Genomic DNA, 17,609 nt, shown 5'->3' on the forward strand with positions numbered 1-17,609 from the left:
ACCAAAGCAAAACCAAAAACCTGCTGCTGCTGTGGTCCAAGGAGGTCCATCCTAAACTAGCGTCCAAATTCAGAGATGTTGGACATGTGGTAGTAGTTTTGGAGACAAAAAAGATGCAAGGTTGAGGGCACCACAGATTGTTTCTCCCGTAGTTTCAGAAAGCGGCTAAAGCTTGCAATGCGGCCCAGGCAGAGTCTGTGGGGCCACTGTGTAAAGCAGTAAAGGGAAGTCTGGCTTGAGCTGGAGACTCGGAGATGTTAAGATTCCAGAGCCCTGAGATACTTGCCAAGAAGAGCAATACATACCTGGAGCAGAACCAACCCAAGAGAGTAATGTTCATTCCAGGAAGGGAAGCTGGAGGGCCCAGGACATCTATGTCAATCATAGGGATTGAAGGCCCAGATAACAGTGCCAAAAGGACTTGGTGTTTGCCCTTCGGGGGCCAGTCCTGTTTCAGTCCAACCTTTCCACTTTACTCCCCTATTTTTCCCTTTTGTAATGGGAATGCATATTCTCTACCATTATATGCTGTGGGTATGAAATTTGCTCTTTTATTTTCCCGGGGGGGGGGGTTGTTTTCACAGATTAAAGGATTGTCCCTTTAAGGGTTTATTCAGCTTACACTTCCACATTGCTGTTCATCACTAAAGGAAGTCAGGACTGGAACTCAAGCAGATCAGGAAGCAGGAGCTGATGTGGAGGCCATGGAGGGATGTTACTTACTGGCTTGCTTCCCCTGGCTTGCTCAGCTTGCTCTCTTATAGAACCATGTCCCTCTGAGTCCCACAGAGACTGGAATTTTAAAGTGTAAAGCTCATGGGAGATTTTGGAGTTGGCTAAACTGCATTTTGCACCATGACAAGTCCATGTGTCTTGTGGGCTAGGAACCTAGATGTGGTAGTTTGAATGAGAAATGTTCCCCACAGACTCACATATTTTTAAACGCTTGGTGTGTGTGTGTGTATGTGTGTGTGTGTGTGTGTAACCTTTAGAAGATGCAGGATTGAAGGTTTTTAGTCTTGTCCCACTTCCTTCCTGATCTCCTCTGCTTTCCCGTGTATGGAAGAATATGATCACCCAGCCTCCTGCTCCTGCCACCAGGCCATGCCTGCCCCGTTCTAGGTCCAGAGATGGGGATTTTTTTTTAAAAAGCTACTTGCATTTATCTTTTGTATATGGGTGTTGTACTGGCTGGTTTTGTGTGTCAACTTGACACAGGCTGGAGTTATCACAGAGAAAGGAGCTTCAGTTGGGGAAGTGCCTCCAGGAGATACAACTGTAGGGCATTTTCTCAATTAGTGATCAAAAGGGGAGGGTCCCTTGTGGATGGTGCCATCCCTGGACAGGTGCTCTTGGCTTCTATAAGAGAGCAAGCCAGGGGAAGCAAGCCAGTAAGGAACATCCCTCCATGGCCTTCACATCAGCTCCTGCTTCCTGACCTGTTTGAGTTCCAGTCCTGACTTCCTTTAGTGATGAACAGCAGTGTGGAAGTGTAAGCTGAATAAAACCTTTCTTCCCCAACTTGCTTCTTGGTCATGATGTTTGTACAGGAATAGAACCCCTGACTGAGACAGGTGTTTCACTTACACATACATGTGCTTGCTGCTGCCAGCAGAGGCTAGAAGAGGTATCTAATCCTCTGGAACCGGAGTGACAGAGGGTTGTGAGTTTCCATGGGGTGCCGAGAATCAAACACAGGTCTTTTGGAAGAATAGCTGGTGCTATAATGGCTGACTTTATGTCTCCAGGCTGGACATGGGGAAATGCTGTCTACACATGATAAAGATGATCGTGGACTTTTAAGCTGACATCCAGATGAGATTTTGGTCTCAGGAGTTGATGCTGCACTTAAGACTCTGGATATGTGAAAAAAGTTTTGTTGAGGCCAGAGGTTAGACTGGGTTGATGGTGGGCAGGTGGGTAGGTTAGATGTCTACATCCTAAGTTCTAGAATGTGTGGATATCACATCATATCTCGAAATGCATGACTGCATTAAAATCTTGAGACGAGGGATTTATTTATTCTAGATTTCCCAGACTGGTCCTAAATCAAGTGAAAACTTTTTCTTTTAAATCAAACTAGGATAAATATGAAAGAGGAAACTGCAGGAGTGACCCTGAAAGGCTGAGTGTGAAGTCCTTCGCAGCTCAAATTTGAATACAGCAGCTATATTTGGTAGTGCTGTTTTGGGAGGTAGTAGAACTTTGGGGACAGGGTACCTAGGTTAGGGTTGAGACACTGGGGTTTGACGGTTACACGCCTCACTTCTGGCCCAACTGCTCTGCTTCTTGATTGTCATGTTATGACAAACATAACCAGAACTCCCTGCTTCTACCTTTCATTCGCCCTGGCTCAGTCAGGGGCCAGTTCTTTGCCCTGATGGGACATACCTTAGCTGTGAGAAAAGTAAGTGGTCCCTAAGAAAGAGAGCCTACCTCAAGCTGAAGATTATCTGAAGCCACTGAAACAAGAAGAGGTCAGCAAAGGCTCTCTCTCCAGACCTTTAGGGTAAGTATAGTTTTGATGACATTTAGATCCCAATTTCTTAAATTTCTGCTTTAGCTTTGTCCTATGTCATTTGTTACATTTAAAGAGGAAAAAAAATTTTTTTTAAGAATTTTCTGTGTGTGCGCGCGCGCGCGCGCGCGTGTGTGTGTGTATGTGTGTGTGTGAGTTCACTGGTTGGCTTTGAACATGTGTGTGTGTGTGTGTGTGTGTGTGTGCGTGTGTGTGTGTGTGTGTGTGTGTGTGTGTGTGTGAGTTCACTGGTTGGCTTTGAACATGCTTCCAGGGAACTCACCATCAACATCAACCCTCAGATCCCTGCATAGTCTGCCTTCTCTCTGCTTTATTTATACACAATGTCCCAGGATTTTACCTATAGAAGGGGGAACATAGCTATTTCATTGTGCTGGATACCCTTACGTCAACTTAATAGAAACTAGAACCTTACTTGAGAAAATGTCTTTATAAGATCCGGATGTAGGACATTTTCTTAATTTGTGGGTGGTGCTATCTCTGGGCAAATGGTCCTGGTCTATAAGAGATCAGGCGAGCACACCAGTAAGCAGTATCCTTCCATGGCCTCAGCATCAGTTCCTGCCTTCAGGTTCCTGCCCCGCTTGAGTTCCTGTCCTGACTTCCTTTGATGATAAACTGTGATGTGGAAGTGTAACCTTTTCCTCTCCAACTTGCTTTCTGGTCACAGTGTTTCATCACGGCAATAGAACGTTCCTCTTTTGCGGAGGCAGAAGTAACCCTTGAATTTTACTCTGTCAATTTACAGTGCTCTAGTGACAAACTTTCTAAACCACTGCCTTGGGTTAATGTCCTTTTTCTTGCATAAAGGTTTCCCATGACCCCAACAGCATATGAAACCACAGCTCTCTTAGCCCAGCATCCATTCCCTGCCCAGTCTGGTCTCACCCCTCCTTTCTGGTCCTACTTCCTATGATGCCCTTTCTAAACACTGAGTGCACATGCAGGGTAGGACTCCATGGCCAAATGACATTACTCATGGGTGAATTCACGCTGAGCTTGAGCCAGCACCTTTATTGTCAGAGTTTAAAGACAGCTTACCAGTGCACAGTCAACCTCTAAGAAACAGAGCACACAGCACCTCTGGACTCCTTTGACCATTGATGCTTCATACTGTCTCTGCGGTGGCCGCTCTGACATTTCTCTGTTCCAATTTTATTTATTCTCTAATCAAATATACCTGTTTATGATAACCTGAGCCTGTTTTGCTTTTATACACACACATGCAGGCAAACACACAAGTTTTGTGTGATGTTAAAATGGCTCACGATCTAGACATACTATTCAAATTTTACAAAGTTTCCCATGACGTTGAAATTTGAGCTCAGAAGTATGGTAACTGTGGAAATAGACCCTTGAGCCCAGGATACATATCTGAGTAATGTTAACCAAAAATAGAAACTATTTATAAAATGAATCAATTTAATAAGGCTGCTAGTTAATTTAAGAGGCAGCAATATCCGCACACACCTGACAGGTACCCAGGAGTCACAGAGTGTTCAGTAGGGCAGTAGTTGGCGTAAGACCTTCCTCTTTCTTTTTCATCCATGACAATTGATTCCAGGTAATCTTTGGGACTCAAGACGTGTAGATGCATTTCTGTTCTGCCTGGCTGGAGCAGAGGCAGTAGGGAGCTTGGCATCAACATCACTACAACATAGTCAAAGGTCATTTGCTGCAACAACCAGCACAGAAGGTAGAAACATTTACCCAGGAAGAAGTGAAGAGGAAGACAGACACAGGACTGCCAAACCTGTGACTAAATGTCTAAGGAAGCTGGGTCCTGGTGATGTTCCAGCTGCACGGTGCCGAGGGACGGGCAGGGCAGGGCTCCCTCCCCCAGCAGTCCAGAGGGGACGGGCTGTCTGCTGTCTGGAGGCACTCAAGGTAGACATTTGTCATTTCTCTGTGTGGCTTTCTCTGTACAGCAGCTATGAAGCGCTTGCTGCAAGTGCTTGTGACCTGCACTGTTGTGCTTCTGTGGTGGAGGGCGTCCAGTGTGTACACAGGGCCAGCCTAGGCTGCTGCAGGCAAGCATTGCAGCGGCTGGCAGAGGGAGAGTTCCACCTGGAGAGACCAGAACATCATCACATGCAGAACCACGGACCAGCTCATGGGCACCTCAGTCACAGGCCTGCTCCGGGCTACACCTTTCTTCATCCTCCGTCTGTAACCAGCTCCAGTCTAGAGTCTGAAAGTCAACAGGCACATTAAATACTCAGTGGCGGGGGCCATCATTCCTCTTCAGGAGACAAGCAACCCCATCTAGAAGGAGGGTTAAGCCTTATCAGCATCAGTCCTGGTACTACAGGGCACCTTTGAGCCAAGCGAGTTATAGATTCAAACGTGCAGCAGATTCCCTTTGGACTAGCTGAAGTTCTTGGAACTCTGTGCCTGTGGAATGTGGATGGCCATTTTAGTGCGACCTGTAGCATAGAGCGTTCATTTACATACTCACTGCAGATGGGCGGGAATCATTTCAGGTATCCGTTTCCATGGCAACCAGAGGAGGCTGCCCTTTTCTCTGGCTAAAGTGCAAGCAAGCAGTGAGACAGAAGAAACGGTAGGCACGAGGAGGCAGTGAGAAGCAGCAGGCGTTAGGGAGGCTCACTGAAGGAGAGGAGTGAGCAGGTTAGCAAGGACGGCAACTGAATGGAGTGTCTTCTGGTTCCCCAAAGTTAGACGTCAGAGTAGTTAGTAGATGGTTGCAATAGCAGAAAAAGGCCATTTAGACCCCGACAACTGTTTAAGCTCTGTTTGAAAGTGCCTGGATCGTGGTTAGACTTTTCTCCAGGTCAGCTTCTCTGATATTGCTAATGCTTGTGGCTAAACTGAGTCTTTGAGCCACAGGCTGTGACAGGTTTCTCTTTTGTCACAAAGCCCAGCACAGTGCCCAACACATACAGACGTTCTGTAATGGTCCCCCAGATAGAGAAGGGGCTTCTGGTACCGCTGCCACCTTGTCAGGATTAAATGTCATAAGGATTAAGATAATGAATGACCGTGGTATTCCTAAGCATGAAATAATTATGAAAACCTGAAAAGTGCAGAGACAGCCACGAGTCTCTGCTGAGCCAAGGCGGACGCCAAGCTGCTTTTCATCATTGGCTGCAGAGAGGGAACGGACAAGCTGGGCTCCCTGCAGGCTGTTACCGTGAAGCTCTGGTCCTGTTCCTTCACGGTGTCTTGCAACGCGCTTTCTAGTCGGGCGCAGAGGGCGTGTGCTTCGGCCACCAGTTCTTCGCTGAGGACAAGGATCAGGTTACCAGGACAAGGTCATCAGGACCAGGACAAGGTCATCAGGACCTTACCAGGGCTGATATACTGCTTTAAAATATGCTAAAGAACTCCATACCGTTCTAAAACATCATAGGAATAACTCATGTCTTAAAGCACGGAATCACTGACTAGTGGTTTCAAGTATCTAGCTAAATACTGGACAGGTGCTCAAACCCTACAAGACAACATTGCTGAAAATGTGGAATAGTAAATAGACTTTCACATAGTAAACATCCTTAAAAAAAGGATTTATTTTTCTATTTTACGTGTATGTGTGTTTGTCTGCGTGTCTGTCTGCACACCATGTGCATGCAGTGCCCACAGATGACAAAGAGGACAGTGGATCCCTGGACCTGGGCTAGAGCCCTTGTGAACTCAGGTCCTCTGCCACAGCGGCCGGTGCTCTTAGCTGCTGTGCTGTCTTAGCGCTAACATTTCTTCTTGATTTACACATAACCAAATTTCCATCCAAAGTGCCAAAAGATGTTCCATCGCCTGTTTTCTTGAGTTGGGTTTTTGTTTTTGTTTTCGTTTTTGCAGTGCTGGGAATTGAGCACAGGCCAGCAAATGCTCTACCCCTGAGATTGAGCCCCAAATCACAGTTTTAAAAATGGAAATGAAAAAAAAAGATCAAGAAATGTATGAGTTTGCACAGTGCACAGTTCTGGGAAGGTACTGCATCTAAACTGAACCATCAGTTTTCTATCATGTATTGCCTATGACACGGGGCAAGCCAAACCAAACTCTGTGTCCTTTTCCAACCTTGTGAATCTTGTGAAACAGAGAGAGAAGGCATTCACTGTACCCATGCTCACAGGCTAACCTTTCTGAACCTGGGGGCTATCACTGAAGGAAAAGGACCAGTGCCTCAGATTTCCCTTCTCCTTCAAATGTGACATTCTGTGTGGGGAATAACCAGGAGTCTTGGCCAGCCTAAAGGCTCACTGTCAGCTCCAGAGAGCACAGGGAGGTTCGTGACCCAGTGTCTGGCCTCCGGAAGCTTGCAAGAGATGGGAGAGGTAATTAAGACTCCACAAAAACATATCATTAAATACCAAAGGCTGTACACTCCCTAGGATCAGAAATAGAATTTTCAAAAACCGTCTTTATTATTATGTAATTTATATTTGGAGCTGGGACAACAGAGAGGTAAGATGTAGCTGCTAGAGTTTCCTAGTATCATGGCAGATCTGCAAGGATATGCCACCGGAGGGATTAGATTTTAGTAAGGTTTATTATAAGATTAGGTTTTAGTTGTTGCACCCAGAGATTGAGTTACCATTGTTTCTGAACTAAGTTTGTGTTGTGTTTTCTTTTAGGCTATCTGGGTTCAGGAGAGAAGGGTATGGTGGTATGGCAGCAAAGTGTGGCCTTGCCAGATGTGCATCACAAAGGCCGTGGGGGATCTGAAGCACAGGGCTGGCGTGGTAGCAACTTGCTAGTGGGAACCTGGTGAGCTGGGTGGAGACTTTTCAGGAGCGACAGGCCACTGAATCTCCAGGGCATGGCCGGTCAAGCCGCCAGGGTAGAGAGTTAGAGGCATGAGTGTGGGAATGTGCCAATTCTATTTTTTCAATATTTCACTCAACAGATAGTTAATATTTCACTCAAATTAAAACAAATGAAGTGGCCGGGCGGGCGGTGGTGTCCCACGCCTTTAATCCCAGCACTTGGGAGGCAGAGGCAGGCGGATTTCTGAGTTTGAGGACAGCCTGGTCTACAGAGTGAGTTCCAAGTCAGCCAGGGCTACACAGAGAAATCCTGTCTCTTGTCTCGAAAAAAAACAAAACAAAACAAAACAAAACAAACAAAAAAAAAGTAAATATTGCATGTGCCTACACTTAGGCCTTTCCTATGTTGCCAAGAAGATATAAAACCCAGTATTGCTGTGGAGCCCACGTTAGACTGAATTTGAGTATCCTGTAAGACGTATTAACGCAATATATCTTTATATCATCACTATGTGTAACTACAGAACGGTTCATCGTCTCCGCAAACAGACCTGGTACCGACTTCCAGTCAGCTCACCCCCACACTCACTACAGGCCATCATCCACTCCTTCCTATCCTGAAAGACTTATCATCAGGAAGTGCTTCAAGCATCTGTACCGTGGGGGGCCCAGTATGCAGAAGACATGAGCAATGCCAGGGGGCTGAACGGAGCAGACCCCAACACGGCCACTGGTGACTGTGAAGGGTGGGGAGCCGTGGGCCTTGCGTGCAGAAACCACCAGAACAAGATCTGAGGAAGGAGGGTCTGCCTTGTCAAAAGGCAAGTCTTTGTATTTCAGTGTGTCACAGACCAGTCAAAGAGCGGCTGGGTACCACCTCACTTCAGAGGTCCACAGTGGGACCCAGCACCTGACCTATTGCTGTTGTTGGTACTTCAGGTTGGACTAGCCTAAGGCAAGCCATTTGTACAACAGACTAATTCCAGACCCACACTGAGGTGTTCATAAACCCCTAAGAGTTTAAACATGATCTACACTGGAGAACAAACCCACTGTTACTGGCCAGACAACTTGGTCAGAATGTCACTCTAGGTAAACAGAAGACTTGGCTAGAAGTTAAAGAGTCAGGAAGCAAGAGAGAAGCTAAAAGCCTTGCTAGGGAAGAGAAAAGACCTGAGAGGGCTCGGCAGGTAAAGGCACTTGCCTCACCTGGTAACCTGAGTTTACGTCCCAGGACCCACAAGGTGGAAGAAAGGAACCACCTTTACCAGTTGTCCTCTGACTCTGACAGGGCACTGCGGTCCCCGCCTCCTCCCAGCAATTAAAAAGAAGAAAAACAGGAGAAGAGGTGAAGGGAGGGTGGAGGGAGGCATTGGGTGGGAGGCGCAGCCCAGTCACTAAGGACATCCTTGGTCCTCAGCCTTCCTAATGCTGGGACCCTTTCCTCGTGTTGTGGGGACCCCCAACTGTAAAATTAAGTTCGTTGCTACTTCATGACTGCAATGTTACTATTGTTATGAATCATAATATAATATCTGAGATGAAGGATATCTGATAGTGACCCCCGAATGTGTCATGACCCACAGGTTGACCCCCACTGCCCTAGATGGCGGTCCCTGGGAGGGAGAAAGCCAGGGGCTCAGGCGTGACAAAGAGGGCTCACCCTGAAATGGGTTTTACAGAACAATTAGCATCCACTAATTGTTCTGTACAGCAGGACTAACAATCTCAGTGTTCTCACTGGGCAACTGGTAATCCAACTCTTGGGCAGGGAAACTAGTTGGCACATGACAAGAGACTGTAAAAAACAGTCCTGATCTGTGTCCACAGATCCTGATAAACACAAAAAGAGACTCACAGACAAGACCTAAGGGCTAACCAGGCAGTGGTGGCACACACCTTTAATCCTAGTACTTGGAGGCAGAGACAGGTGGATTTCTGAGTTCGAGGCCAGTCTGGTCTACAGAGTGAGTTCCAGGACAGCCAGGGCTACGCAGAGAAACCCTGTCTTGAAAAACAAAAAACAAAAAACAAAAACAAAAAAGACCCTAAGGCGGAAGTGACTGGTGACAAGCACACACATCCGTTCCCAGTCTCCCTGCGAGCCCTTCAACATGGCGCTTGGCGCTGTCAGGCACAGCTTACCTCTTCTTGTCGGCTTCAGGTAAGCTGTCACAGGTGCTGGAAGGCTGGGACATTAGCTGACCAGGGTGACTAAGTCGAGACACGTTCATGCTATCTGGGCTCCCACTCACTGGACCTCGGACTTTGCTCTGAATGAGGATGACAGAGAGTCAAGCAGGTTATGGAGTCTACCGGCTACGGAGATGGCTCCGTGGAGACGGTGCTGCTCTTGCAGCAACGCACAGTGGGTGGCTCACAAATGCCCATAACTCCAGCTCCTGGGAGACCCAGTGCCTCTGGCCCTCTCAGACACCTGCACTCGTGCGCATACCCACACGTGGGCACATAATTAAAGATAAATCTAAAGGAGAGGAAGGTGTTTCACTCTTTTTCCAAGTAGAAAACAAGATACGCAAAGAGGTTATAACAACTGTACTACCTGTGGGGTAGCTAAGAAAGAACACTGAGGGTCCGGATGACTGGGGTGGCTACAGCTGGCCTCCTGCAGCCAGAGGCCCAGAAAGTGGCTAGTGGCCACCTCTTCAGGCCTGCAGCCAGGGACCAGACCCTGCAGCCAGTTCCTTAGCACCTCTAGCCACTTCTCCAGTTGAGCCTCTCGCCTCTCTTTGGTTGGGTTACCTCATACACTCTTTGTTGCCCCTGGTCCTCTCTTCACTGGGGCCAGAAGCTGTGTGGCCCTAATCTCCGCCCTCAGGTTGGGATCCCCCCCAGCTAACCACCAAGGTCCACCTTCAACAGGCCTTTTAAGAAAGCAGGTTTGTACTGTTCTTCACCCATCTGCTGCACCACCCGTGGAGAGAGCCAGACACCTGCTTCCTGTTTCTGCCCTAGGTATGCAAGCTTAAATCATCTGGATGGGCTAGCCTGCTTCTCACAGGGTCCTCAACTTCCAAGCAACGCCTCAGTCTCTTGGTGCTAAGGTTTGACAAGGCTGTATTCTGTCTCCGGCTACCTCCTGGGTGTTTTCTCCCTAAGTTATTTCACTGGGAGCGGGAAGAAGGAACCCTTTAGTGTTTCCTCTTGTGCTATAAGAATGAGGGGCGCTGGTGCTAGCTCAGTCAGGCTTACCCTCAAAGCAACCCTACAAGCTCTGCTCCAGTCCAGTTTACCAGCAGGCAGCACGCACTCCTCTGGAGTGTGGTCGTTTTCACATCACTCCAACTCACTGTGCAAGAAAGAGCCTTTCTGGTTGTCCCCGCTCACTCCCCAGAGAGCTGCGGCTCCTGCCCTGAATTCACACGCGACCACTTCTGCACACCACAGAGTTTCACACTTTAGCAGGCTAGAGTGCTCTCTGTCAAGTCCTCGTCTGCGCCCTCACTGGGTTGCGGTGAATGCCAGACCCAGCTCCCCATGTGCCACGGCTCCCACACTGCTGGGCATTCATGAATGCAGCTGGCAGAGCAAGCCAGCGCGGGTTATCTCCATTTCCCCTTCCCTCCTTCCTTACGGGAGGAAACATCCCCCAGCTCCCATCCTCAGGCAACGCCAGCAAGGATGCTCTGGATTCTGACTTCCCTGAGTTCTCTAGAGTGAGTGCAAGGGTGAGCTTGCTGGGGTGAGTCTCTCAAGGCGCTGCCTCCTCCTGTTTGGCCTATGGAGATGCTCCAGTCTTAGAAGCTTTACCAAGCACCATTTTTGTTTTCTGCTTCTGTAATAAGCCATCTCCTTTTCTTGCTCTTTTTGGGGTTATTTTGTTATCGGAGGCAGCTCTTACTACGTAGTTCAAGCTAGCCTTGAACAGCCTGCTCCAGAATCCCAAGTGTTGGGATCATAGGTGTGCGCCACCATGCCACCTCCTTATCTGCCCACTAACAACACCTTGAAAGGTGTCACGACATCCTAAATTCATCATCCTCCTGTCTCAGCAAGTGCTGGGATTATAAGTGTGCAACCTTCTGCTTAGCTCTGTGTGTGTGTGTATATGTGTGTGTGTATGTGTGTGTGTCTGCGCATGTTGCTAGGGTCTGAACCCAAGGCCTTATACATGGGGCAGACATCTTTCTGCTGAGCTGCACCTCTATGCCTGAATGTCTTATAAGAGACATTCAGATGAGACAGTGATGTCAACTGAAGACCCAGATGCAGATGAGGTAGCCTGAGCCACCGAAGCTGGAGAGGGCCGTGGGGGTGGAGTAGCTTTGCCCTGGATCTATCAGAGGGGATAGATCTGACCATTTTGCTGACAACTGGATTCTTAACTTCTGGCCTCTGAAGCTCTGGAAGGACAATGTCTGCTGAGCTACTTGCGGCAATTACAGTAGCCTCATGGGTAAGAAAATCACCTCCCATAAGCCCTCCCTGCAGGAAGCCTCGCTGCCCACTCCATGTCATAGGTCAGTGACTGACAGAGCAGCCACAGCTGAGGGCCTGCCCGTGCCTCCTCAGAGGGCGGTGACAGCACATGGGGGCGGAGCCCTGAGAGGTGGGAGTAAGTCACTCACACAGGCGATCTTCAGGAGGTTCCAGAGCTCCTTCTGCCGCTTCTCCTGAAGCCGGACCACGGTCTTCTCATCCTCGTTCATAAGTCTCACCACCTCTTCTACCTTGGGCAGCAACTCCAGTGCCTTCTGCTTACAAACCACGGTCTTACTGTAAGGAAGGAGAGAGCCACACTCCCGAGAGCTCTGGGCCGGCACAGCCTGGCTCTTCACTGTGGATCAGAGCAGAGCAAGGATACCCGGAGGCCACTCAGCATGGCTTCCCTCTGCATCCCGTCCTGGTGGGGGGAGACAGGGAGCGCCTACCTGAGCTGGGTATAAATCACCCGCACTTTCTTCTCGAAGCTTTGGATTGCCTGAAGCAGCAGCCGTACCATTTCCTGGCTGTCCCCTTCTGTCCTTTGGTCTGCAGAGAGTGGCACAGTTGCTCCCACTGGCCTCCAGGGGAGACCAGTGTCTCAAAGACAAGACAAATCCGGGCTGGGTGAGAGCCACGTACCTCTTGGCTTCTCCCTGAGTCTTCTATAGAGCTCCCGTGCTTGCTCCTCTCTGGAGGAGAGAAGGCCACAGTCACGGCGCAGCGAGAGCATTTAAAGCACTGCCTGCTAACTCTTGCCCGCACATCACTACTTTTTAGACTGCTGGTCATATGTTCTCAATGGGAAAAAAAAAAACCTGCCAGTTTTGGTAATATTTATAAAACCCAAATGCCCCAAACAAGAACAAACTTAAAGATTATATTCTGCCTCTGCTTAGCTACAAGAGTGATTCGAGGTACCATTTCTGGACCTGACCAAGAAAATACTTGCCCTCAAAAACGGAAGTCCGAAACTAGCCATGAGTGCCTATTCTTTCCTCTAACGCTGGTGGGCTGGTAACAGCCTTAGGAGGAGGCGCTACCTAATCTTGGTTGCACATACTTAGGAAGCTGAGGTGGTGGGATTTCTGTGAATTTGAGGCAAGGCTTGACTCCCTCGCAAGTACCAGGTCTGTCAGTACTATGTAGTGAGACTCTATTTTGAAACAAAGAACGCCTGCACCCACAGACATCCGCATATACATGTGCACAGAGTGAAGATTCCCATTTGGAAACGTGAGGAGAGTAAGGGTTAGTATATAAGATACAATGGAGAACCAATAATCCTTTGTTATCAGATTTCTCATCCTAAGAATTCTAGTAAGAGCCTGGGGATACCGATCGCTTCAGGTGGCAAGGCCCTTGACCTGACCCACCCTCCTGGAGCCCTCTGCGGGTGGCACCCAGGGCTGCACGTTAGGGTCTCTAGGCAGCATGGAACCACACAATGCCAAACTGCTGGACTCAGCAGCCTCCGCCCTCAGTTCTACTTCCTGCTCTGGGAGCCGGACCTAGGGCTGGGCTGGCTGAGCAGGGTTATCTGCTGCCGCAGACATGTGTGTGTGTGTGTGTGTGTGTGTGTGTGTGTGTGTGTTGCATGTGCGTGTGAGTGTGTGCGTTTTACAGCCTTTAAGAGTTACTGGCTTGCTCCTTACTTATCCTAGAGAATGCGCCAAGGTGACTCACGAGGACACACCCCACAGAGCCTCCAGAAGCTCTGCAGGGTGTCAGTGTGCTCTGGGGGACAGTGTCGTCCCTCCCCTGTTGTACTCACAGGTCATCCAGGGTGCCCCCCTGCTTTCGACCCATGGGACTCCTCTGCAGGTCCACGATGTCAGTCTGTAGTGCCATCATCCGCTCTACCAGATGCTTCACGTCGTTCTCCTGATGGAAAAGCTGTGCTCATGCCAACTGATGGGCAAAGGGCATCGTGAGAGGACAGATGTGCTGGGCAGGCCGGGGAGACCCTCAGCTGACTGAATGTGTGTTCAGGAATGAGATGTTCCAAACTTGAATCTCGTGGCTACCACTTTCTAGCCGTGAGACTGTCAGAAGTTACTTAGCTGTAAGCCAGTCTCCTCTTCTAGAAACAAGCTTTCAATAGGGCTAAACTGCAGTTTAAACCAATAGAGACAGCTCAGTAGCTGGCAGGGAAGATGCTCAATGCTATTACTTTGTCTTCTTTCACTGTGTCTACCAAAAGCAGGGGCTAAAGCCGACTGCCAAATTGGTGAGGAAGACACACAGTTCTTCAGAATTAGACAGAAGGAATGATATATAAGACAAACATCTTTGAATAAGATGTATCACTGTCTGTATGCATAAGCTCGTGTGTGTGAGTGTGCTGGCATCTGCGTGCCACGGTAGCTCATGTGCGCGCGCGTGTGTGTGTGTGTGTGTGTGTGTGTGTGAGTGTGCTGGCATCTGCGTGCCATGGTGCCTATGTGGAGGTAGGAGAGGACTTTCAGGAGTGGATTGTATTGTTCTGTGTTTCTGAGGCAAATCTTTCTTGTTGGTTCTGACACAGTGTGTACTTCAGAGTAGTTGGTCTGTGGGCTTCTAGGCAATTCTCTTGCCTCTGCCTCCCATCCTGCGGTAGGAGCGCTGAGATTTCAGGCGCATGCTATTATAGTCTTTTTAAATGGTGGGTTCTGAACATCTGACTCTAGTCATCTGTACACCTTTGGGTTAGCATTCACACATCAGGTCTCACTTACAGTTAGATACTAAGGTCCAGAGGGAAGGGCCCTGTCCAGTGCACAGGGAGAGGCCCTGGCAGGCAGGGTCTCAGATCTGTGCATGGTGCCCCAAGTAACCCTTCTCTAACCTTGTAAAGTGGGGTTTAAAATGGCACCTAAGGTAAACCATCCTGAGACTTCTGCTTAAACCCTTTCTTCCTAAACCTGGAGCAATTGTGCCCGCTCCCAGGTCTGGGCACAGCAGGGCTCTCTCAACTCGCTGCCCTGTATCCGTCCAACGAGTCTGGCTAGGGTCAGAGGATATGTTGAGGAAAGGCTCAGTTTTGACACAGCAGCTCAAACCAGCATTGGGCAAGGGAGTGGAAGACGGCAGACAAAGTTCCTGTCACACCAGAAGCCCAGAGCCCTCCGGTGAGTCTCCTACCCGCCCACACTGCTCCACAGCCTGCTCCATTTCCCGCCAGGCCAGCAGCAGTTTATCTGATGCTGGAAGAAAAATGGAAAGAAAAAAAAATGAAAACCAAAAACATCATAAAACTAAAACAGAAGTTAAAAACTGAACAGTAAGAGGGCAAAGAAGGGGGTGGGGAGGAAAAAAAAAGAAGGCAAAGAAACTTCAGAGAGAAAGAGACGGGAGGATAGAAGTGGCTTCCGGCTCATGGCGGGCAGAGCGCACTCACTGATTCCAAATTCAGTCTGCTCTTTGTACTTCTCCAGGTCAATCTGGACGCTGGCTTTAAAGAAATCCAGCTTGGCCTTGAGCTGCTGGGCCATGGAAGCCATGGCGTTCTTCATCTTGGAGAGGCAGCTGTTGTTCCGAAGAAGATTCATCCTGCGAGGACAGTAAGAAACAGAAATGGAACCTTGGGACCCGTCTTGGGACACACTTCCTGTATAGTAACAAAATGCTTCGCGAAGGGGGCCTCAGCTAATCGCCCACAGCCACCACTGACACCAAAACGGCCTCCCGGAACCATAAGGATGGCTTCCTAGTCTGTGCCAAGGCAGAAAGGTCTCTATCAAAGCTGGACTTAGGTAAAATTCTACACCTAGGCTCAACACATTCGTCCTATTTGGAGAACCCACCAGCAAGTTCCAGTTAGCCAACATGGTTAACCCAAGGCTCACTAAGTTTCTCCAAGTTCCCAAGTCCACGCAGCTGGGCTGCCCAGACCCAAGTTCTGCACGCCTGCCCCATTTGCTAACCCCTGGCCTCAGTCAGCCCACCCAAACGCTCCCTGTCGTCCAAAGCAGAGTCCCTAAGCGTCCCTTCTGGATCCCTGCCTCAGCCACCTCTCTAGAGTCAGGCCAACAAGCAATTTAGAATGTATTAGGTAAAGCCAGTCTGGCACAGTACATGGCGGCCCGCTGTCCCTGCTGCAGTCGGTTACAGTCTTCCTTCAGCGTTTGGATGCTGTGCCAGACTTGGCCCCACACTTTCCTCAGCTGGAAGAAGGAGAGGTTCCGCTTGGGCTCCTGAACTGGAAACAAACAGTTGTGAGAGAGGAACTCAGCTCCAGGGAACCACATCCTGCCCCACAGCATTGCCAGTTTTTTTTAGAAGTTATATAATTGCTACACGGTTACATAATTCTACAGGTATTGTGGCTCGTTATTAGTTTAAACATTTCGGCGTTCCGTTGACAGGACGGGTGGCCAGCGGAAAGCTTCCCATTGGGTTTGATGGTGATGAGCAGCTGCAATCCAAGCACTTGGGTGGCTGAGGCAGGAGGTCTGCTGTGAGACTGAGGTAGGCTAAGATTTCAGTCAGTTCAGGGTCAGCCTGTGCTACAGACAATGTGGAGAAAGAGTCACCAGCCTGTGCTATGGACAACGTGGAGAAAGAGTCATAAGCACACACACCCATATATTATCAATAGAAGTTCTCATTGTCAGGACAGTTAAGATTGAATATAGTGAGAATTTGGTTTTTTTTTAAAAAACAGAGATAAATATGTTTTGTTTTAATCTCAGCTGTGGGACATGAGGCAGCTTCAGATTGTCCACGGCAGCTGATTATGATTTGCCTCGGGATCTAGCAGGGATGTGATTTTTGTCAGCTGCAGGTAGTTTTTTCCCTGAGTGTGTGACATTTGGAATTAGGGGGCCTATGCAGAGGATATATGCTAGAGCCACAATTGGGGGGTGGTGGTGCTGTTAGCTGATTGGCTGGTTGGAACTATTGGCTGGTTGGAACTGTTAGCTGATTGGCTGGTTGGAACTATTGGCTGATTGGCTGGTTGGAACTGTTGGCTGATTGGCTGGTTGGTGGTTGGTTGGTGTTGGTTGAGATTTGTCAGGTTGTCATGTGCGAAAAGATGAAAAGAATAATAAATATCCTGATCAAGCTTGTTCCAAAGAAAGTGACACTGCAACCACCAGGAAGCAGTCTGACAGTGTCATTGCCTCCCCACCCCCTTTTTTCTTTACAACCCAGTCTCAGGGGTTCAGAACAGTAGAAGAAGAGGGCTGGAGAAGGACTGAAGGAAAGGGAATCCATGAAGTAGCCAAAAGTCCAGTAACAGTTGTATGAAATTTTCATGAAATATGAAAGTACACCATCAGGTGGGATGTCTCAGTGGGCGAGACCAGAGTTCAATCCTTGGGACCGAGTGGATGAGAGCAGGAGAAGAGAACTTATTCCAAAGTTGTCTGCTGACATCTACATGTGCACACCTCTAGTGTGGCACATTTGACCCCCGACAATGACAAATAAGTTAATTAGGCAAGTACTTTAACACGAAGCAGTAGCCAGCAGTACTAATGATATTTAAATAATCAAGAAGCCTGGGCCATCTCTGAGATGTTACATGCTCGTTGATCCGAGACGTTTACTCTGAGTATGTATCTGTGGGAAGGGGCCTGAGAGCAGGGACAGGCTAGTAAGATGCTCACCAAACAAACGTGCACTGGCGCACCGGCGCACCATGCCGCGCTTCAACACGAGGAAGAGGAAATGAGCAACTTGGGTAAGGAGGGACACAGAACAGTGCATGTCTGTGTCAGTGTGACTTGGTAGCAGCAGTCCTGAGGAAGGCGAGCCTCCAGGCTGGGGACTGGAGCCCCAGTGTTTCCTTTCCGTTATATATTTTTGGGGGAGGGGTATCTTTTGAGACTTTGTGTTCTGTTTTTGTATCATGCACATATGTTAATACAATGTTTGTTTTGAAGCAGAACCTCATGTAGCCCAGGCTGGTC

The 17,609-nt window shown here is 48.7% G+C and overlaps 1 protein-coding gene across 2 annotated transcripts in view; it reads right to left on the minus strand.

Moving 5' to 3' along the window:
- Positions 1-3,522: 3,522 nt before the first annotated feature.
- Ikbkb (inhibitor of nuclear factor kappa B kinase subunit beta) overlaps positions 3,523-17,609 on the minus strand; it is a 51,673-nt gene continuing 37,586 nt past the window's right edge. The window contains exons 13-22 of one of the 2 annotated variants that reach the window (XM_052162607.1): positions 15,769-15,892; positions 15,092-15,243; positions 14,836-14,897; positions 13,487-13,596; positions 12,355-12,404; positions 12,162-12,261; positions 11,859-12,006; positions 9,415-9,542; positions 5,693-5,783; positions 3,523-4,730 (exon numbers count right to left, since the gene is read on the minus strand). In XM_052162607.1, coding sequence (XP_052018567.1) covers positions 4,662-4,730; positions 5,693-5,783; positions 9,415-9,542; positions 11,859-12,006; positions 12,162-12,261; positions 12,355-12,404; positions 13,487-13,596; positions 14,836-14,897; positions 15,092-15,243; positions 15,769-15,892 — 1,034 coding nt within the window. In that variant the 3' untranslated portion in view covers positions 3,523-4,661. Of the gene's footprint in view, positions 4,731-5,692; positions 5,784-9,414; positions 9,543-11,858; positions 12,068-12,161; positions 12,262-12,354; positions 12,405-13,486; positions 13,597-14,835; positions 14,898-15,091; positions 15,244-15,768; positions 15,893-17,609 lie in introns of those variants that run through there. The other variant, XM_052162608.1, reaches the window with a different exon arrangement.

The sequence above is a fragment of the Apodemus sylvaticus genome, chromosome 18, assembly GCF_947179515.1.
Source record: "Apodemus sylvaticus chromosome 18, mApoSyl1.1, whole genome shotgun sequence".
Taxonomy (NCBI): Eukaryota; Metazoa; Chordata; class Mammalia; order Rodentia; family Muridae; genus Apodemus; species Apodemus sylvaticus.